Source organism: Zonotrichia albicollis, chromosome 6 (genome assembly GCF_047830755.1).
Source record: "Zonotrichia albicollis isolate bZonAlb1 chromosome 6, bZonAlb1.hap1, whole genome shotgun sequence".
NCBI classification, from domain to species: domain Eukaryota; kingdom Metazoa; phylum Chordata; class Aves; order Passeriformes; family Passerellidae; genus Zonotrichia; species Zonotrichia albicollis.
In genome coordinates this window covers 5,502,712-5,528,357 of record NC_133824.1, presented here as the reverse complement: position 1 = coordinate 5,528,357, position 25,646 = coordinate 5,502,712, and the positions used below count along the sequence as shown (strand labels likewise).

General features: G+C 44.9%; 1 protein-coding gene across 5 annotated transcripts in view; it reads left to right on the top strand.

Annotated features, from left to right (window-relative positions):
* The window catches only part of EVL (Enah/Vasp-like), a 147,284-nt gene that overhangs the window by 117,402 nt on the left and 4,236 nt on the right, over window positions 1–25,646 (top strand). For all 5 annotated transcript variants that reach the window (XM_005483209.4, XM_005483210.4, XM_005483207.4 and 2 more), the window contains exons 4-11: window positions 10,748–10,811; window positions 13,914–13,975; window positions 18,020–18,249; window positions 18,901–19,022; window positions 22,002–22,062; window positions 24,029–24,095; window positions 25,353–25,419; window positions 25,510–25,572. In XM_005483209.4, coding sequence (XP_005483266.1) covers window positions 10,748–10,811; window positions 13,914–13,975; window positions 18,020–18,249; window positions 18,901–19,022; window positions 22,002–22,062; window positions 24,029–24,095; window positions 25,353–25,419; window positions 25,510–25,572 — 736 coding nt within the window. The remainder of the gene's footprint in view (window positions 1–10,747; window positions 10,812–13,913; window positions 13,976–18,019; window positions 18,250–18,900; window positions 19,023–22,001; window positions 22,063–24,028; window positions 24,096–25,352; window positions 25,420–25,509; window positions 25,573–25,646) is intronic.

Genomic DNA, 25,646 nt, shown 5'->3' with positions numbered 1-25,646 from the left:
AAGTAAAAAGAGTGAAGTGTTGGGATCAGAGGAGATCAGGTATGATGGGATAATGAAGAAAACATTTAATAGTAGATGGGGATTTTAAGCCATATATACACATTTCTGAATCCATCTTGTTCACACTTGCATTTTAAGACCAGTGTTCGACATTTATCACTGAACCCCTTTGACTTCAGAAGCTACCAGTGAACTTGATCCTGTGTGTTCAACAGCAGCCATTTTCCCCCCAAAACAACTGAACTTTCTGTTTATTCACACTTTGCTTTTATTGTAATTGCTTGCATGTAGGTGAACACAGGGAGTTCTGATTGGGGCAGGAGGCAGAAAACGCAATTTCTTTCTTCCACAGCATTATGTGAAAGCCCAGACAATGAAGTCTGGCTTCAGGCACCCAGGTGTTGTGATAGGTGAGGACAAGGGTCCCATTAAATATTGAAGTGGCCGGGCCCACGGTGCTGCTGCAACAGGGGATTGATTACAGCTGGTGAAAGCCGGCCTGGGGCGGGCATGCGGGGAGCGCGCTGCGCAGGCTGCGGCCGTGCTATGGTCAGCAGGGAATGGATCTGGCACTGCTTCTGCCTCTGCCACTGTGACTGCACCGTCCTGTGCCGCATGTCCTGTAGGTGATGGAAACCTCCCCGCTGCCCTGCGTGCCGGGCTCCCGCGGGAAGGGGAAGGGATGCTCGTTTTTGCATGGAGATGGTCTGTGCCGCCACCTTGCAACACTTACAGTTGTAGCTCGTTGATGGATGGTTTGTCTTTAATTTACTTTTAATTCAGGCAGTAGGAGGCTGAGATAATATTTGTGAGAAATAAGGCATTAGCTGGGGAGATGAGGGCATTAGTCAGGGCTGTTAAATCAGGAGAGGTCATTACAGCAAGAATGTGGGATGACTTCTGAGTCAATGTGCTGGATTGCTGCTGCTCTTGCTTGCTAGTAAATGGCATCTGTACTCATGGAATAGATAATGGTTTTAAAAAACAGATATTAAAAAGGGCAGCATCTTATACCTCCTATAGTTAATGGGATATTTGCCTATTTTTTTTCTCCATAATGACCTACCTGTGACTGTCAATTCCTGTTAGCTCCTCTGGAAATGAGGATTTGCAGAGATGAGTGGGTTTACTCTGGGCCTTCCTAGTTAGTGGGATTTTTGCTTTTTTTTATTCTTTTGTGAATGGGATCAGATGCTGTATTTGAATATTTTGCTTATGTCTTGAATTTAAGACTGCGACTTAATTATAAAGGAACCCTGCCTGTTTCTAGTTATATTTTTTCATGTGGTTTGTTGGGTTGTTTTTTGTTTTTTTTTGTCAAAAATCCACACATTTAGTTGTGTTTTGTAGAAAAATCTTCCTCTGTCCAGTACTGTTACCCAGGTACAGATACCCATCATAGTTGCCTTAGAGCAATGGTGGGAGTTAAATCTTGGTAAAATGGATCTTTTCTGGATCTTAACCATTAACTAGGTGCAAACTGTGTGTTTATAATATGGTGTTTTCTATGTGTGCATGGTGCTTCAATGCATGTTAGGGCCCTGCTGTTCTCCACTTGCTGGAAAAGCCTGCCCTGAGGGGTTTACTGTCCTACCAGTAGGGAAACAGGAAGGAGAGACTTGAAAATAGAGAGCCTTGCCTTGCAAGGTTGTATGTGGAGATAAGCCAAGAATAGACCATGCTGCTCTTGGTGCCTCGGGTGCTGCACCAGGCTACAGTGTGTGTGTGTATATGTGTATATATATACACATTTCTGATCTAATATGTCATAAATCCTATAGTTAAGCAAAACCAGAGATGATTTCTGACCAGTGATGTGTGTGAATATCAGCTGATTGAACTGCTGCCTATGCTACTGGCTGGGTTCTTTTCCCCTGTGATTTCAGAAATTTTCAAAAATTCAATTTCTCAAAAAAAAAAAGGATCAAATTCCTGCTTTTTATTTGATGTAAAGAAATGTAAGTGTGAAGTGGGTACAAACAGGTATATGCACTTACTTGGGTGCAGAAATACACAGAGTCTCACTGAGCTACAAGCAGATAGCTTCAGTTTCACAGAACAGATGTGTGGATGTCTCTTTGAGACATCCAAGGGAAAGTGTTTTCTGAGCTCAGCAGCACTCCTACTGCAGAGCACAAGGCCAGCATTGCAGTGCCCCTGTCTGCCGGGACAGCACCTGGCAAACTGGTACTGGAGTGAAACAATTCATGTCCTCATTAAAACCAAATTCACGAAAAGGTCTTTGCAATATAAACCATATCTTTAGTTGCTGTGTTTTGATTTCCACTCTCATCTTCTTTGGAGCATCCACTGTCTGAATGCCCATGCAGTAGTGAGATGCCAGCTTCTCAGGATGGCCTGTGCTCTTGATTTTAATGAGATTCTGATGGTATTTGGTGTTTTTCTTAAAGCTCCAGCACTGCCTAGAGGCACAAGATTATGAGCTAATCTTCACCTTTATTGAAAAGTTTCAATCCTGGATGTTCAGGAAAATAGGCTTGATGCACATTCTGAAAAACAATCAAGAAGAGGAGGGAACAGAAGTGCTTGGGGGCTTGTTTACTTGCTACTGATTATTGTGGGGTTAATTCACTTTATTTTGGTTTTTTTTAAGCTAATCTCATGGTCCTGAATTTCATAGATTACTTTTTTACTTCTGTCACTGATTGATGACATCCCCCATCATCTTTCCTGAGTGTGTTTATAAAGCCACCAATATTGAAATTACACCCTTAGAAATTCAATGATGTCTTCTTTTTTTTTTTCTTTTTGTAATGACAAAAAAGTGAAATTACTCTTCCTATACTATTCTATGCACATAACATTTTTCTCAGAGCCAGAGGCCAGTCCCCTAACAAAAGCAGTAGTCATCAATTAATTGGATGCCTACTTATCATGAAACTGCCTGTGGAAACAAGGCTGTAAATGCATCCGAGCCCCTGCCCCAGCCCTGCCAAGGAGGGAGGTGGGAGCAATCCCACCTGGGGCTGCCTGGCAGGTACAGCCTCACCCACCTCAACTTCAGCAATGCATAATTGAGCCATCACTGAATGAGTTCCCTTTTGCTCAGAGCTCAGCTCAGTAAACAGAGCCCCCCTGGGATGCTCCAGTTCCATCTCTTTCTTTCCTGCATTCAGTGTTGTATTTGCTGGGACCCCATGGCAGGAAGGAAGGAAAGATGAATCTGACTCTATGTTCTCAGAAGGCTAATTTATTATTTTATGATACTATATTATATTAAAGAATACTAAATGATACTAAAGAAAACAGAAAGGATACTTACAGAATGCTATTATTGAATTATTACAGAATGCATTATTAATGAAAACTTGTGCCTCTCTCCAGAGTCCTGACACAGATTTGGTACTGATTGGCCAATGAGTGAAAACACACTAAAAACCAATGAAACAATCACCTGTTGGATAAACAATCTCCAAACACATTCCAGATGAGCAAAACACAGGAGAAACAAATGAGATAATATTGTTTTCCTTTTTCTCTGAGGCTTCTCAGCTTCCCCGGAGAAAAATCCTGGGCAAAGGGATTTTTCAGAAAATGTGAATGTGACAATTCACCTTGCCAGAATTTCTCTTTGTGTCTTGGAGAGCCAGCACTGCCCAGGTCCTGGCACTGGGGCCTGATCCAGGTGGGTGTGCAGCCACCTCCTTCCCTGGGGCTGCCATCCTCACAGCCAGGTGCTCAAAGCCCTTCCTCTGGAAGTGGGGAACCAAGGTTCAGCCACTTCCCCTGGCCAGGCAGAACTGCAGCTTTCCTTCCCTCACCCCAAAAACCTCATGCTATTCTAGATCAGTGTGTGTTTTGGGCTTCCTGTCAGAGCTGAGCTGCTGAGAGGAAAATAATTTCCAGTTCTCACACAGTTCTTATATTTTGTTGATCAGATAAAATGCAGAGAGTCCCATACCTGAACACATGGGCTCCCATCCCCGTTGCTTGCCCTAACTATGGGGATGCAGTCCCACCACTCCAGGCTGCATTTTGGGGGAGATGCTGCCCCAAATGGCCATGGAGCCACCTCACTGGGAAAGGTTTCCTGTTTGCACAGTCACCTATGTGTATTTTTAAATCTTGTTTAAAGCTAGTTGTGCTGTTTCTCATCTGAGAGGTAACCCAAGCTGTGCTGCTGAGCTGAGATAAATGCAGTCAAGCCATGTCCTTCACATATTTACTGTGACCCCTGCTGTCAGAGTGGAGTTGTTTGCAGCAGGAGCTGCTTTAGCACTGTCTCATCTGTATTGCATACAGGAGGAAAAAACAAGTTTTCTCCACCAGCTCAACCAAGACACAAGCATGAAAAACCGCCAAATGCTGTGCCAGTGCCATGATGAATGAACAGTGAGGATTGAACAAGTGCCATCATATTTTATGCAAAATAATGGAATTACCAGCTTTAGCATTTGAGTCAAAGGCACTGGTTTCATGTTGGTGTGTCAGTAGCACCTTCTGGTGAATTGAAGATGGTTTCTTTTTCATCATCTTCCAGCACTGGATCTTTGCACAGCCTTTTTCTTTGGCAACCCCCTTCTGAATCTCATGTCTTCCATTCTGCCCAGTGCACGTGCATGTCTGTGTGGTTCTGCATGTGGAAACCCTTGCAATTACCTCTGTTGATTTTTTCCTTAAAAAAAAAAACAAAAAAAAAAAAACAGGAAGAAAAGCATGGTGCACAGCATAAGCACCTATACATAAGTTCTTGGAGAGGTGTGAGCAAGGGCAGGGCATTCCCATGTTAAATACAAGGCTTGTTTTTCCAGCTCTGTCGCTGTCCTTAAGTCTTATCTGCATCAGAAAGTTTCAGCATTGTATGTTAAATCAGTTTTTAGTTCAAATGAACAGACTTTATACAGACCCCCTGTGCTCACACCCTTATTTCATTTTAGGCAGGGCCTTTTTCATGTTAGATTAAAGTAATGTCGAGGTGAGAGGTAAAAGATAAAAGCAAAGCAGTTGCAATCCTGGGAATGGTGCTTTTAATAGCTTCTAAGACAGGAATTTCTAGAATCCAGCTGAGAGTTGGTACCTGATAGACACTGTTCCTTGTCCGGTGTGATATAAAGTAAATTCAGGTTATGTAAAGCATTGCTGGGGATGATTTTAAGAGGATGTGTTTTACTTTGCTCTGCCACAGACTTACAGCACTGTTGGTCGCTAAGGAACAAGGAAGGGAAGTAGAGAAGGTTTTCTGGCACAGAGTTGGAAATGCTCCTTTCCCTGCACTCTGCTTGCCTCAGGTCAAACCAAATTTGGTCTGCATCAGAATAAGAATGCCTTAGGTGACCTTTTACATGGTTTGGACTGTGTCAGTAGCAAATCTCACCTGTAGGTAAATTGATGCAACCAAATTTTATTTGTGCAGACACCACCTGGGTGTAATCAAGTCGCTTCTGCCTCATGGCTTAATTAAGGCTGATAAAGTTCTTTGCAGTTCTCAGAGGAGAAGTTTGGTCCATGTGTAAATGATGTCATAGAAGGTATTTAATGTACTCTGTTAAAATGCTGCTGAGGCACCCAGCCTGTGAGTAACACTCTCTGAAACTCTATTTTCGGTTAATGTTTAATAGGAGCGAGGCAAGCTGCCTGAAAGCATTCTCTGTGACACTGTGCTCCCTTCGTGGGCTGCTGCTGCTCATCAGACCAAACAATGAAATACATAGGGCAGGAGATCTTTCTCCTTTTTAATGCCTTTATTAAAAATCAGCTCGGGTGGGAAGAACCAACAGATCCATGCTCATGCCACCACTGCTCCCAGAAGTGGCACAGAGGAGGAGGAGGAAAATTTCAGCTTTGTCCACTGGTCTGTGGGCAGAGCTGGGAGTTTCATCCTCACGAGAGCACCAGGAGATTCCCCATTTTTTGGTTTGATATTCGAAGTTCTCTGTCCAGCCAACATCTTTTAGGTTAGGGGTAAAAGGGGTCTTAGCGGACACTGGATTCTGTTCCTCATGTCTAGGCATCACTTTGATCTGTCAATTCCGTGTTGGCTCGTTGTTTTTAGGGGGTTTTGCTAGGTTTGGTGAGGGGTTTCTTCATTTGCCTGCCAGCCCCGATGTCCCTTCCTCTTCATCTCTGGGTGCCATCCTCCAGCAAGCAGCAGGGGGACTCGACAGAAGGGAGAATTCTTAACCGTCAACAGCAGGTAGTTAACGAAAACGACAGGTGGTTACAATAACAGTTAGAGCTCCACCCTGGCAGCAACTAGCCCAACCTGTGAACTCTGCAACCTTTATAAAAATGGGCAACATTTCTACTCATAACAAACAAGGTAGGAGCAGGAGGTGTGGATCCCAGCCCGGTGTGACAGCAGTGCCATGGTGGCAGTGTGGCTCTGCCCAGCTGCAGGGAGCGGTGATCCATCATCCCTCCTCTCAGTCCTGCAGCTCGCCATGGAAAGTCAGGTCAGCCCGACCTGCCGGGTCACCCAGCCCGAGTGTGGGCACCCTGCTTTATCTACGGGCTCTATCTAGGCTAATTAGATGGGTGCTTTGTCCAGGATAATTGTCTCTGCTAATGAGTTTAGGGGAGTGTCAGCAGCACAGCCGGTCGCCAGCGCTGCTGTTCCCGCTCCAGTGTGGCTGTGCCTGTGCCCACCAGGCTGAGCTCCTCGGGGCAGGGGCAGGTGCTGAAGCGCTGACAGAGCCTCGGCAGCATCAGCAGCAGCGGGATTGCCCAACAGCGGCGAGAGAGCTAAAATTACAGACAGGCTGTGAATGGGGAAGTGGCGGTGGATGGGGACACGGAGCGCTTCCCGCTCTGCCTGGAGCGGGGACAGCAGCCACCGATGTCACAGCCCCACGGATGTCACAGCAGCCAGGTGTTAGGAGTAAAAAAAAGGTTACCCACTTTTTTAAAAGGTTGCGGAGTTCCAAGTTGGACTGGTTGCTGGCAGAGGAGAATTCTTTGTTAACTTCATGTTGTAATCACCTGTTAAGAGTCGGTCGTTGGCTCCCTATTGTTGAGAATTCCCCTTTTTGTCAGTACCACCCTGCCTGCTGCCAGGTGGATGATTCCTCTCGGACAGTGAAAGGAGGGGACATCGGAGGGCACGCAAATGACCTCGGAGCCAGCATGCCATGGGAAAGCCACCCCACCAAACTTACCGAAAAGACCCCAAAAACAACGAGCCAACGCAGAATTAAGAGATCAAAGTGACGTCTGGACATGAGGAACAAAGTCCAGAGACTGCAGAGACACTTTGCCCCTTCTTTGCTCCTCACCCTAGCCTAGGAGGATCTTGGCTAGAGCCAGAGCCCTGAAGGTCAAACTGAGAAAGCGAACAAGGGATTTCCCAATGATCTCATGAGGACGGAACCCCCAGCTCTGCCCACAGACCAGTGGACAAAGCTGCACTCTTCCTCCTCCAAGTCACTCGTGGAAGCAGTGGTGGCGTGAGCGCAGACCCGCCGATTCTCCCACCAGAGCGGATCACTTTTAATAAAAGCATTAAAAAGGAGAAAGGTCTCCTGCCCGTGTTTATTTCAGCAGCCACGGATGTCACAGCCACCCATGGATGTCACACCTCAGTCATGGTGAACCCCAAAAATCCCCTGCCCAGCTGAGTCCCAGCATGGGTTTGCACACTGGCCCAGGCTGTAGCTGAACAGGGACCATGGGATTAGCATCAGTCAGAAATGCTTCCAACAACTGATATGTTGGGGTTTTATGACAGAAAATGCCAATTTATTTGAAAGATATTGCTGTTGGTAAGAAAAGCTTTGCAGAAACTTGTAATCTGGAAAGATTTCCTCTGTTCTTGTCAGGATAAGCAGGAGTTTGTGTCACATTGTCAGAGTATAAACGATGACAGATCAGACCTGATGGCTGAACCAGTCTCCCATAATCCAAGTGTTGTGGAATCATCAAACAATGAGGGAGAGCTGTCTGTCTCTCTGACACCTCTTTTCCCCCAGACATCTGCTGGGGGTTTGTGTGTGTTTGTTTGTTTGTGGTTTGGGGGTTTTGTATTTTTTTGCACAAAATCATGTTTTTCTCATATGTAAAACAAAAATCTTCATTATCATGAATTGAAAGCCCATGTGTATTTCTAATTCAGCTCTGACTCTGCAGCCTTTCCTTAGCCCACCAATGTCACCTGTCACTGTCACTGCCACTGGTCCCTAAGCACCATGGAGCTATAGGAGCTGCAAAAACCCCAAGCAGGGGCTGCTTCCATTCTGTGTAATGAATGAAAGTGTGGAAGATGCACAAAATACCAGTTGCTCAGAGAAATAAACGTGTTTGATACTTTTTTCTAAGGGTATGTAGTCAGTGTTGCTTGCAATTGTAGCCAAGGTGAAAGAGGGAACAGAAACATTGCTTGGAGCTCGTCCAGCAGGAGAGGACGGATGGCATTGTTCCTGTTAGTCCGTGCCTTCCTGGCACTATTGGAAGCCAGAGCATGGGTTTTCGTTCAGGGACAGCTTTGTTCCTGGTTGTTGGCTGGTTTTTTTGGCTGGTTCGAGACGCGGACATCTCTGTGCAGCATGCAGGAGCACATGGAAAGCTCCACACCCAGCACAAAGCAGTGCCCTGTGCCAGGAGTTCCCCCTCGCTGTCTGCAGGGACAGCTGGGCAAGGGCAGGGTGGCTGCTGGGGTGGTTCAGTAGGAGGGGAAAAAATAAGCACGGAAAACATCTGTGTGCTCCCAAAATCTGCCTTCAGCTGAATCACAAGATGCTTCTATAAAAGCGTGGTTAATTATTGCAAAGCAACCAAGCGAGGAAACACAGACATTCGCAGAGTATCTCCTGCCTTAATTAATTGCTAAAAATGTGGCTCACAGCAGATGTAAAGCTGCAAACGGGTCAGCGGCAGAACTCTTTCTCCTGGTCACTGTGCTGAGAACTCTTCTCTGAGGCTGTTCCCAAAGGCTGGCAGGGTCAGAGGCAGCTCATGGGCAGCCAGAGAAGCCTCTTCAAATGAGGGTGGCATCACCAAGAGCACTCACTGTTCACGGCTGCTTCTGCCTGAGAAATACCGAAAAATGCGGAGGGGAATTAAGCGTAGAAATCCAGTTGGGTTGTAACCCCTGAGCCTCGCAGCTGCCTGCTGTACGTGCACAGCAGAGCATGCATGTACAGAATGGAGCATGGAAATAATCCCTGCCCTCCTGGCCGTGAGCTGGGGCTGGGCAGGCTGTGAGCTGTCCCTGCCTTCCTCACCTGGGGTTTCTGAGCTCTTGCTGCGCCTTAAACTCCTTTCACGGGACCTGCCTGCTGGGTGGGTACCAAATATTTGCTAAATTTTTCCCTGAGGCTTTCTTCCCAAAACAATCACCTGCTTCCCCACGTTCATTATTTCGTGTGATCTTTACAAAATGTGGCATTTCTGTCTAAATAGTTTGCCAAAGACCTATGATAAACAGCGCTAAACTGTCAGTCGTGAGTCATTAAAGTGAACTGCTTGGGCACTTCATGCCCAATCATAGGATATTTTTAAATGTCAGAGCTTTTGGCTTAGTGGTTGTCACTGGCTTCATTTTTGGGAGACCCAAAATTAGAATACACAGGCCTGGTTTTCAGAAAGTTCTGTGCACCCTTACTTCAAATATTAGTCCTTAATCACATTTCAGAAATATGCACGGTTTCCTCAGGATCAGTCAATTCTCTGGAATTTCTGACTACGATGCATTTCTGCCATCTTTCCTGTTTTCACATTTTCTTAATTGGTTTTCAGATAGCATTCAGCCTGGCAGTAATACATAAAGAATACAGGGATAAATATGCTTAACAATTTGAGAGTGACATATTTAGGTTTGTAAGTATTTAATTCTGATTTGCTCTTGTTGGATAACTTTTAAAAGCGAGAAGTTTTACATTTGAAAATTAAAAAATAAGGTAGGCATAATAATTTCTTGCACATAATTGATCTGCTTCCCAGTTTATCAGGAAAACTGCTGTTGGATTTAATAGAAGTTTTATCTGTTTAATCACAGTTGAACCCACCTCCTTGAATGGAACAATCCTTGTAATGAATGCAAGACCACTTATGTTACCAATAGTTATTTTTATTTTCAGAATAATTGTTTCTTTCTGAAAATGGCATGTAGGGTCAGTGTCCTTGATTAAATGTCTGAGAACAGAGATTAAATGATCAATCAAGAGAGGAGATGTGACTTAAATGGTCACATGCATAGTCAGCGTTTGTTGGTGGATGCCACTGAAAGCTCATCTTGATGTGGATCCCCCAGAAGCAGAAGACCACAGCATTGTAAAAAGAAGTGTCACCTTTGTAAAAGCCTTGTTTAATTTTGCATCTCTTTGCACCTTCCATCAGGCAGCTTTTGATGCCAGTTCAGCATCACAGTTAGCACAATGTGTGCTCCTAGACTCGGTGGGGCAGTTGAATTTCTTTAATACCTGAAGGATGGAGCTGAACCATGTCAAAGCTAAAAATGCATCACAGTGCACTGGGCTGTCCTTCTGTAGGACAACTTTGCAACACTGCAGGCCTTCACATCACCCAGGGATTAGGGTGTAATCTACAGAAACCGTGGTGCCTAGTTTGTGGACAAATCTGCTGCCACATTGAGCTCCTGGATTCTCCCAGTGGGATTAAAAATGTACAGAAGTCAATGATTTGTCTAATATGAAAAAAAAAAAAGAGCTAAAGAAAAGAGAAGACAATAATGCTTGAGGTTTATCTGTCATAGTAAGGTGGAGAAGCCATCTGAGTGGCATTGTTTTTTCATTTGCTTGCTTTCTTAATAGCATCTTCTCATTTTTTTCTGTAGGTCCAGCTGCCCAGCGCCAGATCCAGAATGGTCCATCCCCAGATGAGATGGAAGCACAGAGAAGGTGAGTTAATCAGCTGTGCCACAGTTCTGGTTTGTAACTTGCATAACATGCAGTCCTTGTTCACCAGTAAGCACTGCTCTTTTCACTTGTACATATTTTAAGCTGGTTCTGAATGTTTTCTAATTATTGTTAATGATTTTGTAATGACTGTTAAAGGGTGAAGCGAGCCAAAGTTCACACTCTAGGTAAACTCTTTGGTTGGTAGGTACTCAGGAGTCTTCCTGCCTCCAAAAACTATAAGAAAATTGTAGGGAAACTAATTTCTTGCACCTCTATGAATAACTGTGAAGGACCTGAGATCTAGTAGGGATTTACCCATGACTGGTCAGCAGTGAGGATATTTCACCTGAGATTTTCTTTGGGATAGCAGAGATACCACAAAGGTCAGAGAGCCTCTGCTCACACAGGGCAGGAGATATTGCCTCTCCACTGCCTTCCTGAAAAACCTGATCCAGCTCTTCCCTTAACCAGTGGAAGTCACTCATTCTGCATGTGTAATTCAGGCCTCCAGTTTGGATGTCTGTTCTGTACATTTAAAATGTGAGCAGCTTAACTATGTTAGAATAAAAAAAAATATTTATTCTTTTTTGTTTAGAGAAGTAAAAGCCCTCTGGGTAGGTATTATTTGCCTGCTACAGGGCACATGGCCCTAGGAAAGCTCCTTTTGCTCCACTGGAGTGGAATGAGATGTGCCAGTAGATGCAGTTAGATATTACAGCATCTGCACTGGAGGACTTTCAGCTTTAATTATGCTGATGCATTCTTTAAGCACAGAGCAGCCCAATTTTAAGCCTAGGGGTTTTTTAATAAGCAGGAAGGAAATTAAGTTATGGTTTCTACCCTGCAAATTTGTCTGTTTAAAAGGTTTTTTTAGAGATATTTACACAAATGTTTAAAGAATATTCTTCTTAAGTCAGAGTGTAATTTCTCCCCTCTTGTACTTTTCTCCTTGTATACTCCTTAAGTAACCTTGTGCCAATCCCAGGCTTTATTTAGTTCAACTGGAATAAATTTGACTTCCTAAGACTTTAAGAGCTCCTTTTAGCATGTGTGGGAGGGTGCATTTGGCACCTATAAACTGCTTCTGACCAAGGGCAGAAAGGGCTGGTATGAACCCCAGTGACTCCAATGGCAGTGGCTAACCCTGCTTTGGATTTCTGCACCCTGCACCTCAATCTGTTCTGCAGCAGCTCTAATAATTTGGGGCTGGTTTACCCATATTTCTTTCCTGTTCTGTCAGACTGAAATTTTCCAAATTGGTTCTCTAGATAAACCTAGAATTTCCTCCAGGTTTAATCAGGAAAATGTGTGTATCAAGTTGTTCTTCATCATCAAATTTTGCTAATAAATACCAAGCTAAGGTAGGGGACAGTATGCTCAGGAAATTCTTAGTACATGTGTTAACAATTGAAATTTTAGCAGTGCAGGTGATGCTGTTACATCCATAACAATCAAGAAAGAGTTAGGGTATGTATTGAAGTAAAGATTTCTATTTATTTGCTTTAAAGTGTCATAGCTTAAATGGCACCAGTTGAATCAACCAACTAAGACTTTCTCAAAAGTAATTCATCTTTGCACGTATGATCATTTTCTCAGAAACCTGCAATATTCTAGAAATTGCATGGATTGCATGTTCTGAACATAAAACCACTTTAGGATTGATCCCCCCATAGCAAAATAATGTATTTTCCTTTACCATATATTGAACTAGGTATGAAACACAGAAAATTTGTATTGCAAATTAAAATAGTCTTTATTTTCCACATTGGACTATTTTTTACTTTAAAAGCTTCTATTGGTATATAAATAAGACAGAATTGCTTAGCATTGCAGACTCTGGAAAGTACAAGAAAAGATGTAACAGAGAAGTGTCTTAAAATACTGTGCAAGGAGTCAAAATAGAAATGCTGCTTAGAGCTGAGCTTGCTTTACTGTACAAAGTAAAACAAGTTGAGAAAAGAGGAAACTGCACAGTGACGACTGGTCTAAACATATATGAAATTAATTCGGGCAAATTCAACCTAGAAACTGTGGAGGAAAATAGTAATAAACTTTATTACCAAATGCTTCAGCAAGGTAAATTCAGAATATTGTTGAAATCTGTAGTCCATGTCCCTGCACTTGCCGAGGAGCCTGGCAAGCAGGCTGTTTTTCGCTGTCAGGTTTTTGGAGGAGCGCAGTGAGGGTGGGTTTGTGGCAGGGTCAGGGCCATCCCTCCCTGCAGGGGCAGTGCAGCGAGCAAGAGCAGACTCTGCTGATGGGCCCCTGGAACTGCACATCCCTGCAGAGCTGTCCCAGCCCCTCCCTGCCCGGGAGGCTCCACACGGAGCTGGAGCAGCAGTGCCGAGCTGGGATGGGGCTTGCAGGGGGAGCACAGCGCTGCTGGTGCTGCTGGAGCCGCAGGGACAGCGGTGCTGGGGCTGGGCTGGCAGTGCCAAAACAGGCTTGGATGTGCACCTGGACAACAGAGCCTTCGTGCAGTCAGCACCAGGACACAGATGGAGCTTTGCTATATTTCCATTCTAGTATGTTAATATTCTACAAGTGCTTTGGGCTCCTGATCCATCAAAGATTCTGGACTGTGTCATTTTGAATATTTCCTTCTCTGGAGATATTCAAAAGCTGTCTGGACAGAATCCTGGGGACTGTGTCCTCCAGGGGGTCCTTATTGAGCAGGGAGGTTTGACCAGATGGCCTCCAGTCCTCCCTTCCAACCTTATCCAATGTGTGATTCTGTGATTTTGTGGGGAATGCCCCTTACTCTTTCCTTGCAATGCTCACACACTTCAGGTTAACAGAATGCATGTTTGCTGTGCTCTCATGGGCATTGGGCACTGCCCATTCCTTGTGCAGAGCCCTGAGGAGTTATCTTAAATGGATCAACCAGCCCCTGCAGTGTCCAGTGCATGCAGGGCCATGTCCTGGGTGTTTCCCAGTGTGTGAACTGGCACTGCTGTGGCCAGGGCGAGTGAAATCAGCCCCAGCTCCATCTCACAGGATCAGCTCTCTCCCCAGACACACAGTGCTTCTCAGGCTATAAAGCTTCTTCTCGAAATTATAAGGAATACCTAATCACCAGGGTTTTTTTCCTTGCTGTTTTAGACAAGTGATGGAGCAACAGCAACAGCGCCAGGAATCCCTGGAAAGAAGAACCTCTACCACAGGCACGTATCAAACCAAACAGACACAGTCTGCCCTCCCTGACTGTCTCCTCTTGCTGCTGGTGGGGTTTGTGGGGTGCTGTACAAAAGCTAGACTGCTGAAAGGGTTTATAGTCACAGTTACATTTTAAAGATTAGATTTCCAGCCAGAGACATACATGCATTTGAGCATGGTTGTGTTGTTGGGCAGGGGCTCAGGTCTGAAGCGTGCAGGTGGAGCTGGGCAGGTTTTGCACTTGGCAAAACTTGGACAGCTGAGGGACATTTTAGGTGTACCAAGGGGGCCTGGCCATGCTTCTTCCCCACCCTGAGGAGAGCAGGAACCCCAGCCAGGACCAGGGTGACTCTGTGTTTCCCAGGATGTCAGCACAAAGGGGTTGATGTGCTGGATGTGCTCAGGCGCTCCCCATTGCTCTTCAGCACAAATCAAACTACAGTGCAGAGGAAGATGCAGCTCTAGATGCTCTTCACTGGGGATTTTGTGATCATGAAGTCTTCTTTGAACTTAATGGAAAAAGTATATATATTTAATGAGCTTACAAAAATCTTCTATAGCATATTAAGTTGCACTAAACTGAGAGAAGAGATGGCAGGAATAGTTTATAGCTACGAAGTATGGCTTTGCCTCTTTGAAAGGAGGCAGAGGAAGCAAGCAAGCCAAGATGGCCATCTTGTGTTTGGGCTTTGGATTTGGGCAAGGTTTTTCAGTTAATCTGGCCACATAAGGGAAATGTTTTTCCTCAGCTGTTAAACCTTTTGACTAGAAACCAGCTCAGACACACACACGTCTTTGGTGACAGAAAGAGTTGGACTCTTGTTTCAACAGAGGTTAGTGTGCTGTTCTGTACAGGGAACTTGGGCAAAATCCTGCCTTGGCATCCTCAAGGAATGGGACATGGGGGCTGCTGGCTGTTCCCTCTGTGCCTGCAGGGTGGCCACCTCTGTGTTCAGCCTGTCCCTTGCACCTGTCCCTGGTGCAGAGGTGATGCTCGTGATCCTGACTCAGATTCACGTGGGGCTTGGAGGAGCCTCGCTGGCACCAGAGCATGCAGCCCATCCCGTGCTGCCAGGGTTCTGCTCTGCACACCCCTCCAGTTCTGCTGAGGGCTGGAAATCCCCAAGCTGGTGCCTGCACCATCTCCTCTCGGCTTTGTTTGAGTTTCTGTTTGCGTTTACTTCACGGTTCCTTTTCCTCCGTTCCACTTTGCCTTGGTTTCGTTCTTTCCTGCGTACCCACCTTATTCTTTTGTCTTTTCTGTTCTTTTAGTTTCCACCCTCCAACCAAGCCTATGCTCTCCCCCCTCTCATCCCCAGTCTCCTCCTCCTGCCTCTGGTCCCTGCGCTGCTCCTGCCCCTGGTGTTGTGCTGCCACCCCTAGCTCAGGCCAGCGCTGTCTCTTCAGCACCCGCTGTCCCCGAGCCCGCTGCTGCTCAGTCCCCGTTCCTGACCCAGGGGAGAGCCAGAGAGTCCCCGCAGTTCCTGCACAGGCACTCGGCCTCCGAGCTGCCAGCAGCCCCAGGCTCCTCCCCTCCTCCCTGCCCAAATGGCAGGGCTGTCATGCCAGGCATCAGGAGAACCTCGCTGTCTCCACCGCCTCTCCATCCTCCTCCCTTTCCCTCTCACCAGCCTCTCAGGGGCTCTTCTCTTTCCTGCTCTCCTCAGTCTTCTTCTCCCTTTGCCACAAATGCACCATCTCTGCAGAGGGGTGATGTCCTGCAGCCTCGTGGTCCCACCATCCTGCCCGTGATTCCTGTCCCACCTGACAGGGTCAAGGCACCCACAGATAAAGCAGGATGGGAAACCTCAGCAAATGCACCCCTGAACGGCCATCCTGAGGAACAAATTGCTTTAGCCCCCCCTGGAGCCCAGGTGAAAAGTGTGGATGGGTGCTTGTTCCCACACCTAGGAGCCGCACCCTGCTCCCCGCTGCCCACCATCGCCAGCCCCCCCAGCTCCTCCGGCCAGGCTCCCTCCCCATCCTCCCATTTGCCATCTTGTCCTGCCCAGCCGTGGTGCCAGCCCGTGTCACACTGTCTTCCATTGCCTCCCCCTCACGCTGCTGTGTCTGAGGTGGCTTTGCCCAGGAGGACCCCTCCTTACATGACATCACCAGCCATTGCCCTCTTGAGTAAGTACTGACTTTGAATGAGTTGTGACCTGTGTAAAGCCTCAGCTGTCACCTGTTCAAATAGCCTGGTTGGCACTGCCCCTGACCAGTAGAACAAGGGCTGAGAGACCCAAAGCTGCAGTTGCTGCTGCTGTATGTGATTTCTGAAACTGGGGTGGAAAAATATCAAAATCACTCCAGACTAGTCCAGGGACCAGGCAAAAAGTAAGAATTACAGAACCAGGACCCTGTAGCTGGGTTGTTGCAGTGCATATTCCTACTGTATTATCCCAGACTGAGATTTTTGTCATTCAGCAGAGTCAAATTGTTTCAAAGACCTTCATATAGAACCTATTTTCAGCTGGGCCAAACATAGCAGATGGGCTCTTCTGAAGCTGGAGGCCAGGTCTGCAATAGGTTTCTTGTCTGTGTAGGATATTGGTAAAGGTTGGGATTTTTACTCTTTTTGTTAAGTAGTATTTCTGTAACAAGTGAAACATAGAACATGGATTTTGTTTAAGATACCCAGAATTCCCTGTGGTTGTGCAGTTTATTTAATTCAGGAAACTCTGTTCCTGGTATTCACTGCATGTATAGTTGTGGGCTTGTCACTGTAACTATTCCAGCAAACCTTTCTCATTGAAGGCAGATCAAGGGCTTGTGTGTGGCCACTTTTTATATGGTCTTGATTTCTTGTGCCTATCTAAATGAAGCCTGTGGAGTGATAACAATTTGCAAGCAATGCAATTTGCAATTCAGAGCATATGTTTTGTGACTTGGATCTATTCAGATTTATAGCCACATATAATGCTAAAGTGGTGTGCCTGGAAAAGGAGGAAAACTAAGACATTTCCTTTTACTTTCTGCTAAAAGTAATACTGTAACCACTGGAGGCTCAGTCCTTCAGCTGATGCAAGTCCTTGAAATCCACTTAGTTCAATACAGTTATTTTAAACTCACATCACTCCATTATTTTGACTCAGTTCAATTTTTGCCTGAGGCTGCCCTCTAATTAGGTGGGTGTAGTTTTGCAATTACAATTAAATGTACCCACAATGAATTACTAACAATTATGTTCATGAACGAAAGAGGGCTTGAAATGTTTAAAGTATTTCTAACAGCAGCTATGGTTCATTTCAAGAATGGAATTGGGAGTGTGAAATAATGGCAGAAGTAACCACAGAAATCAGGCAATATTATAAGAGAACCTAGATAAGAGGAAAAACAAGCTGTTAATGTTAAATATGGTTTCCAAATATTTCTCAGTCAAAACCCACCTGTCTTTCAAAGTAACACTGAACAACTGAAGCTGTGAATACATACCTAGAGCAGCCTGTTCTGACAGTGTGCATGGGAAAATACCCTTGGGGAGGTGTTATTTTTTCAGCTGACCTGTTACAGACAGGTGAAACACTGCAGTGGCGTTCCACCATCAGCCCATCCAACGGGCTGCTGCTGAGAGGAGCTTTGCGGAAGCTCAGGGTACTTGGAGCTGGAGTCTGCAACTGGCTGAGGCCACACGCCTTCTGCATGACAGCAGGGAGGATGTGTCACTGTAGCCCACAATTCTCCTGAAAAGCTGATGCCAACCAAAGTCCATGGAGTTTATTATCTCCGTATAGAAAGCTGTGGGAGAAGCAGAAGAATGTGCCACTAATGAACTGGGACACATTGTCCATGTTCTGATTCTGACACAGAATGAAACACTAGCCCAGCCAGGGAGGAGAGGTGGGAGAAGACTGCCAGTGACAGGGTCTCTCAGGAGCACACGACTGTAGCTGGCTGACCATTGATACAGGCACCTCTTCACATGCTTGGCGCTCCCTTGCATCAGCCCCTTGTGCTGGAGTCAGGCCATGGCATTGGGAATGGGACGTGACCTTGTCTGTGGGCTGGAGGAGATCGTGCTTCACACCTAATTCCTGTTCTCTGCATTTCAGGCCCAGCACTTCCTCCTGGCCACCCCAGTGGTGCTGCTGTGATCCCTGCTTCATCTGGGGGGCCCCCACCTCCGCCACCTCCCCCGGTCCCTCCGCCGCCCATGGGAGCTGCGCCGCCGCCTCCGCCGCCGCTGCCGGCGGGCGCGGGCCAGGGCGCCGGTGCTGAAGATGGGTCAGTGTCAGGGCTCGCAGCAGCTCTGGCTGGTGCCAAACTGAGGAGAGTCCAGCGGGTAAGGAGGTGCCACTGGGACCCCCCAATGGGCTCTGCTCTGCTGCAGGACAGCCTGGCACAGCTTGGTGTCATGGTCTGCAAACCCACAGTGAGACATGGTGGAACATGCTTCAGCCGACCATTGGGTGAACCTCTAAATGGGATTTTGCAGTGCAAATGAGGCTGAGCAGGAAATGTTGGGTAGAGTTTGCTCTCTTCAGAACATAAGAGTTAGCAAATGGCTGTGACTTCTCACGTTGCCAGGGTTTCACTACTTCGCATAGTACACCATTGTACTATGCATTAGTGTTTTCACTTATTTTAAGTGGTTAAAACTACACTATACCTACAGAAAAAAACAGTGTAGCCTGTTGAGGTCTGGTCTGTAGCTATCTACTTAGGTAAGGGTTGCTTAACCATGCATAAAAATAATTATGAACAAGCAGCACTGTGGGTTTTTTAATAATTTGCCCATATATTTGCATCATCCAGATCTGCCTTGGTTTCAGTAATATTCCTGTGGGTCTTCCTCCCAAGGCAGAACACATCCTATCTCTGGTTTCAGGCTGTGATTGTGATTGCTGTTCCTAACACTTGGGAAAACTAATCATTAAGGGTGTGGTTGTAAAGCAAGCCTTTCATTAATTCCAATCTTGATTTCTCTTTTAAGCCAGAAGATGGTTCAGGAGGGTCCAGCCCCAGTGGGGTCTCTAAGAGCGATGCCAATCGAACAAGTAGCGGAGGAGGAGGAGGAGGACTAATGGAAGAAATGAATAAATTACTGGCAAAAAGGTTTGTACTTACACCTCTAGTAAGCCCCATGAGATCTGCAGCAAATTGTGGAACAAGGCACTGTCATTTTTGTGGTTAGCAGTGGGTGTTTCCTTGCGATTTGACAGGTCCTGCAGATGTTGGTCACCAGTATTGCCCAACTTTTAATGCGAAAGGTGTTGCATTGGAAAATAGGCTGCCTTTCCCAAGAGTTAGATGCTATATTTTTAGATCTAAGTTTTTTAAACTTGCAAATAGTGAAGGAAAAGGATGAATAAAATCATGAAGGGTAGGTGAAGCTATAGAGTACACAGAGATGGAGCTTTTAAATAATGTTGTCTTAGTATAAAGACAGTTGTCAGCTCAAAAGATCTGATTTCAACTTTCCTCCATGTCCTGCTCATTTCAGAAGCAATTCTGAACATAGGCTGTGGATTCTTTGAAAATCCTTGTTAAATCCTTTGAAAAGTAGTAAATAAATACACAGCACTGAAAAGTTCCCTGCAGTATAAAATAGCAAATAGATAACTTTCTTTCTTTTCAGAACTAAAATAGCTTGACAGCTCTTAATAGATTTTAGGGTTTCTTGGCCTGCTCTATATCAAGAATGACCTTCCCTAACTGGAAGTTGTCTACAGACAAAGTAAGGTTTGGTGATGCTGGGGTAACTAGCTCTGTTCAAGGAAGCAAGCTGAATGGTCATCTCATGTGTTTGAACATAGAATTTCAGCACACTGGTGTGATTCTAGTCTAAAGTGTACTCCAGTATGGCTTTTGGCAGTAGGATCTTGTGTCTTCAGGTATTTAGAGTGGAATTCCCCTGGTATCTTGACAAAAGCACTTGCACTGCCATAAGCATTGTGCTACCACTACTCTGAAAACAGCTAAGCTCCAAATCCTCTCCCAGGGACCTGATAGCAACAGAGTTATCCCCTAAATTTTGCTTCACAAAGCCATGGAGGTACCTGGAAATACACAAGTGCCATTCAAGGGTGCAGTCTGGGCACATGCTGTTCAGCTGATAGTGAGAGGATTTCCTCTGGCTGCAAATTCCTTTTTATGTGTGATGACATAGGGAAAGGAAGAACCTGGCACTGTGTTTCAGATTGCCCACTATTACCAGAAAGTAAAAAAAAAAAAAAAAGTTTGGTTTTAAATTGAGCATTTTCAGTACAGAAATCAGAGTTATGAGCATGGGATCTCAGAGGCCCTTTTCTGAGCAGTAAACCCCATGCTCAGAAACAGGGAATATGTCTAATGCTCAGTAAGTAATGGAGGAAAACATTTCTGGGAGCTCAGATGCTATAAAATGCCACTCTCTAGATTCAGTGGGCCCTGTGAGAGCAGCCCTTTGCTTCAAGACTAAAGTGCAAACAGAATAATGAACCCACAGACCACTGTCACTCCCAGCCCAGTTAAGTTTGTTGCAAGACATAAATCTAACACTGGTCTCTCACCCTGGCAAATATTTCCCTCACTTAGATTTATAATAATTACCACTTCTTATTGTTTGAAAAATCAAGTAAATATTAGAGAAAGACAAAAAAAATATAACTGATTTAGTGAAATTATTAATGCAATTAAATGTATGAAAATAATTCCCACAGAGCACTATGTCCTACAGATACATACTGCTCAGTTTGTTCAGTTTTTTGTCAAATTTTAATCAAATCCTCCAAGTTGTGTATCCAGTGAGGCCTTTCTTAGTGCTTCCTGAGATATTTTTTTTCCTGAGTTGAATTTTGTTCACTTCAGAACTAAGACTAAATGAAAAACCTGTCAGATTGGTGTTTAAAAAACATTTGCTAAGGGAAGTGTTCACAGGTGGATAAGGGTAAAGTTCAGCACAACCAAAGTCCACGTGGAGACTTGAGCTGCAGTTCCCCTAATGGTCTAAAATGGGAAATTGGATTTCTAGGGCCTCAGCATCTGGCCCACTGGAGTAATGTTTATTTAAGGACTTAAATAGGGCTTAGAAATCAAGAATTTGGTTTTCTTTTCATCATCCAGTTTGTCTAATACCTAAGAAGTTTTGTCATGTATTTTTCTAAAATAAACAACCAACATCTTTGTTTACTGTCATGTCCAGTGTCCCAGTGGATGAATTGCAGCTCTTTGCCACTTACTCCTCAGAGAGTTTTGGCCGTCCTTGGAAAGCAGAAATGAGTGTGGTTCTCAGGTCCTCACTCAGCTTCTGTAGGCAGCACCAACACTGCTGGTCCTGGGACTACAGGGCTCAGGAGCTCTGCTGCCTTTGAAGTGATTTTTAGACAAAAATAATCTCCTGTTGTTCACCAAAGGCACTTGGAAACCAGGTGGATGGGCTGGTTTCCTGATTCCTGGTCTCAGCCGGAGCTTTCCCACCTGGAGGGAAGAAGGGGTCTTGGCTGAGGAGAAATGGTGCCCAATCTCTCCCAGCGAGAGTGAACCTGGCTTGGAGGGCTTTTTGGACAGTTTTCCCATCATGTGGGAGCACTGCTCAAGCCCTTTCTCTGTGCAGGATCAGGGATGTGGGATGTAGGACAGGTCACAAAGTGACACTGGAGCTGGCTGCCAGCAGTGTTGTCACTGCCATACCCACCTGAGCCTCCTGCTGTGGGCAGGGCTGGTCCTCAGAAGCCCCTGAAACGGGGTGAGTTGTTCCTCCTGTGTAGGACCCAGGACTGCCTGAATCCTTGAGAGAAGCCATCCTTTTCTCACCCAGTTTCATACCCAGCTTTCCTTCCTCCCTCTGTTTCATCACGTTTCTTTATGCTCCACACCCTGCATTCCTCTCTTAAACACCACCTCATAATTTTGCCCCTCTCCCTGAGCTGTATCACTGGGATCTGAATTCTTCACCTCCACCCCAGCCCTACACAACCAAACACATCCAGCCATTGTTATGCTCCCTGAGATGAGCTAAAGAAATAGTAACTTCCACCCAAGCCTGAATCTTGTCTTCCTGTGAGGGTTGTTTCTCGAGGGTTGACTGTGTCCTATCTCCTTTTCTTTGCAAAGGAGGAAAGCAGCGTCACAGTCAGACAAGCCAGCTGACAAGAAGGAAGAGGAAAGCCAAAATGTAAGTGAAACACTTCTCCCTGCTGTGCTCTTGCAGATTCCTTGTAAGCCAAAGCCCTGTGCTCATTCACTGTCTGGCAGGCAATAACTGCAGTGCTGATCCAGGGATAGATGTGCACATTCAATCCAAAGCCAAATGTAACTGCACCCACCTTTCCTGGGAACAGCACCCTACAAACAAGAGCAGCTGTTTTATTAATATTTCATTCACTGTCTAAACCAGGTTAATGAGCTCTATTTCATGGTCTAATCCCAGTGTTGTAGGGAACAAGAGGTAATTGCTCTGTAAGAAGGTGCACTGAACCTTCTGGCAAGTTAACTTGAGATAAAGTTCATGTTTCTTATTTTATATTTGAGGCTTGAGCTAAGCTGAAGTAGACCATCAACGCTGCATCTAAATTTAGGTTGCCAGCCTCCATGCAAAGCAAGAATCAGCTCCCTTCAGACCCCAGAGTGCACAGAGAATGTGCCTGGTGGAAGAAGGGAAAATGATGTATTAACCATTAGATCATGGTCCAAATATGTGACCATGACAGGTACACTAAACTGAGATAGAACTTGGACAGCTTTGGGGAACTTTGATTTCCACAAAGTGGAACATTTCTCTTCCACAAAAGCAATTATACAAGTGGTTTTATTTGACTCAGTCTGTAGACTGAACTTGATGCAACAACTCTGAGTCCAACATGCAGGTGAAAACACTTTTCTACCTGTTGAACTGGTAAAGTGTGGAAGACCTTTTCTGTTTTAGGAGAGGGCAGGACTTGCACTGTGTCCTTTCCAGTGTGGTGCTTTTCCAGAATGCTGCTCTCTCAGCATTGCTGTTGCTAGCCAGTAGCCTTGTGAAGGCTTTCTGCCACAGCTGCAAGGTCATAGAGCATTCAGTGTGCCTCATGTTGCCTGCGTAGAGGTGTTCTCTCCAAAGACAAAGCTGTTCAATAGGAAGTCCATTAAAACAATCCAGGTCTTGCCCCAAGCCAAAAGGTTTGTAGGAAGAGCAGGGATAAGCACTTTTCACTGTTCAGGGAGAAAAGCAACTCTTTTCTGCATGTTGTCCAAGGCATGCTTCAAGCACGGAATTTGCCTGTTGAGCCCTTATGCAACCACTGCTCTTAATCTTGCCCCAAAGCTGGTTTTGAACCATGCACTGGGAGGTGAAAGGCACCATTTGGCTTCTAACTTCCAGCCTCTGCTTTCTGTCCCTTATTCTCTCTTGCTGAAAGTCTACATTAGTTTATATGACCAAATTTTCAATAGCACCAGTCTCTTTAGAAGAGTGATTTAGAGAACATGTTTAATTTGTGTCTTGAGTACATTTTGTGTTCTTTCAAACTGGGTGCAATTCCATTTTACAACGCAGAGCTGATGTTTACCTGAGTATGTTTTGAGGGTGGCTAGATAATATTGTCATGCCAAATATATGGATGAATGGTTTATGATCTGTCACACATAAATCTGAGATAAAAGAGTCCAAATTTCTGATGAAGTGTTTAGTCTTCTACTTAAGAGAAGTACTGATTGATTTAGCTACATTCTGTTAGTACCTGAACTCCTCTCTCTGGTACTGCTGGCTGTCTTGGGGTGACAGACTGGGATGTAGCAACAGTTCCTTTAGGTGGCTCAGTTACCACATCTCAGAGAGTTTCTAAATGTGGGAAGTGGATGGTTTGTATTTAGACAACAGCACTTTAGAGCGGTTTCACCTGATTTGGTATCTAGAGATAAGAGGGGTTGAGTGTAATCACGAAAAGGTGCCCACATTAACTAAAATAAAAAAGGATGTATTTTTCCATCCAGTGTGAGAAAGTTAAAGTTTAAATGGCCTTGAGCCCATACCTTGGCACCAGTGCCTGTTGGACAGGGAGGAAACTTGCTTTTACCACATGTGCTGCAGCTGCCTCCAGAGTAGAAGAGGACTCTGCACTTCATCCCTAAAACTCAGTAATGTCCTGTTTTTCTCTTTGTAGGATGATGCTAGCACCTCTCCTTCAACCAGTACACGAGGCTCTGCCCAGCAGCAGCAAAATTCATCAGGTATTAATTAAGTTGAACTACTGGCATTGTAGTTGTCTTCTTAATCTAGTCTTGTCCACCACCTCTAGCCTCTGGATTCATTGTCCTACTTCCAAGTGCAGAAACTAACAGTAACTAACAGAAAAATTTCCAAAAACTTGTGATTTTAAAAACTGAATTCACCAAGAAATTATGACTTTTATATGCTTCACAGTCAAGAAAATTGCAAGACAATTTAGTTAGACATGTAGCTGAGGATCTGTGTCCTCAACATTACACACCTAAATCTTTTAAGAGAAAAAAGCTGGATTATTTTACTTTTTGAAGTGTAGATATCCTGATCTGTACAGGTGGGATTCGGATGTCAAACTGCTATTTAGTTTGCTGAAATAAGGCTGATCCTGAGAGTTCCCTGATTAAATTGGTTTTCCTAAAATTAATTAAAATAACTGTATCTGAGTAGATGAGCTGCAAGCGCTCACCAGTCTTGGCTTTCATGCATACTGAGAGTCTCTCCCAGGGGAATGACTATTTAACCATTCCAGCTTCCTTTTGGAACAAAGCCATGACCTGTGTGCTTTGCAAGGGAAGGGGAGGAAGCCAGGAGAAAGGTGTATGTAAATGAGATCTAGAGATTTCCTGGGAGTGCCCATAATCTTTTCAGGACCTCACAGAGGAGCAAATTCTTGTATATAAAGTTGTCAAATCTCTTCAACAGTTTATTTTAGGAGACTGGGATGATATGAAGTGCTTTCAGCAACAAGTGTTATGTAGTACAGCTTTTTGGGAGTGTTCTGTGTGTTAGAAGTGCACACAACATTAAATAAATTCTCTGTGGAGATTTGCATAGTGGGCTCTTACTGCCGTTTTTTTTCCATACACCCACATTTTCTGCCAGCTATGCAGACAGAAAACCTAAGACTTCTTAATATAAAATATAAATAAATATTGTACTGAATAAAGTAAGCCTTGCAGCAATTAGCCTGTATTTCCTAATAGAAATTATTTATGCTTTTCCTCCTGCTGTTCCAGTTCCATTTCTTTTTAGTATTGTTTAACTATGTGGTCCCTAATTAAAGGGATCACTAAGCAGATTTTTGCTAATGCTTTCCCAATAATGTAGGCAAATGCACTCATTCAGCAGTCTCATTTTCCTGGTTCTTCTCCTAAGTCCCTCATCCTCACTGAAAGAAAGCAACTGTACAAGACAATCCACTTCAGGATATTTTTATTTTTAGAGCAAAAATAATAAACTGCCTTTTCATGTTTGTTTTTCAGACTCTGGGAAGAAGCCATGGGAAAGGAGCAATTCTGTTGAGAAGCCTGTATCTTCATTACTTTCTAGGTGAGCTGCATGGGGTGTCGCAGGCGGGATGCTCACGCTGTCCCCGTGGCACGCGCACGACTCATGTCTCGTTTCATTCCATTGCTGTAGAAATCCATCAGTGGTGAAGAGCTGTGAAGCTAAGAGCCCCACACAATCCCACGTGTCTTCTAGGTACTGGCTAACTGCCTGGCTTCTTACTGTCTTGGCTTGTCCTTTGGCTCATCCCATCATTCAGCACTAGTGTT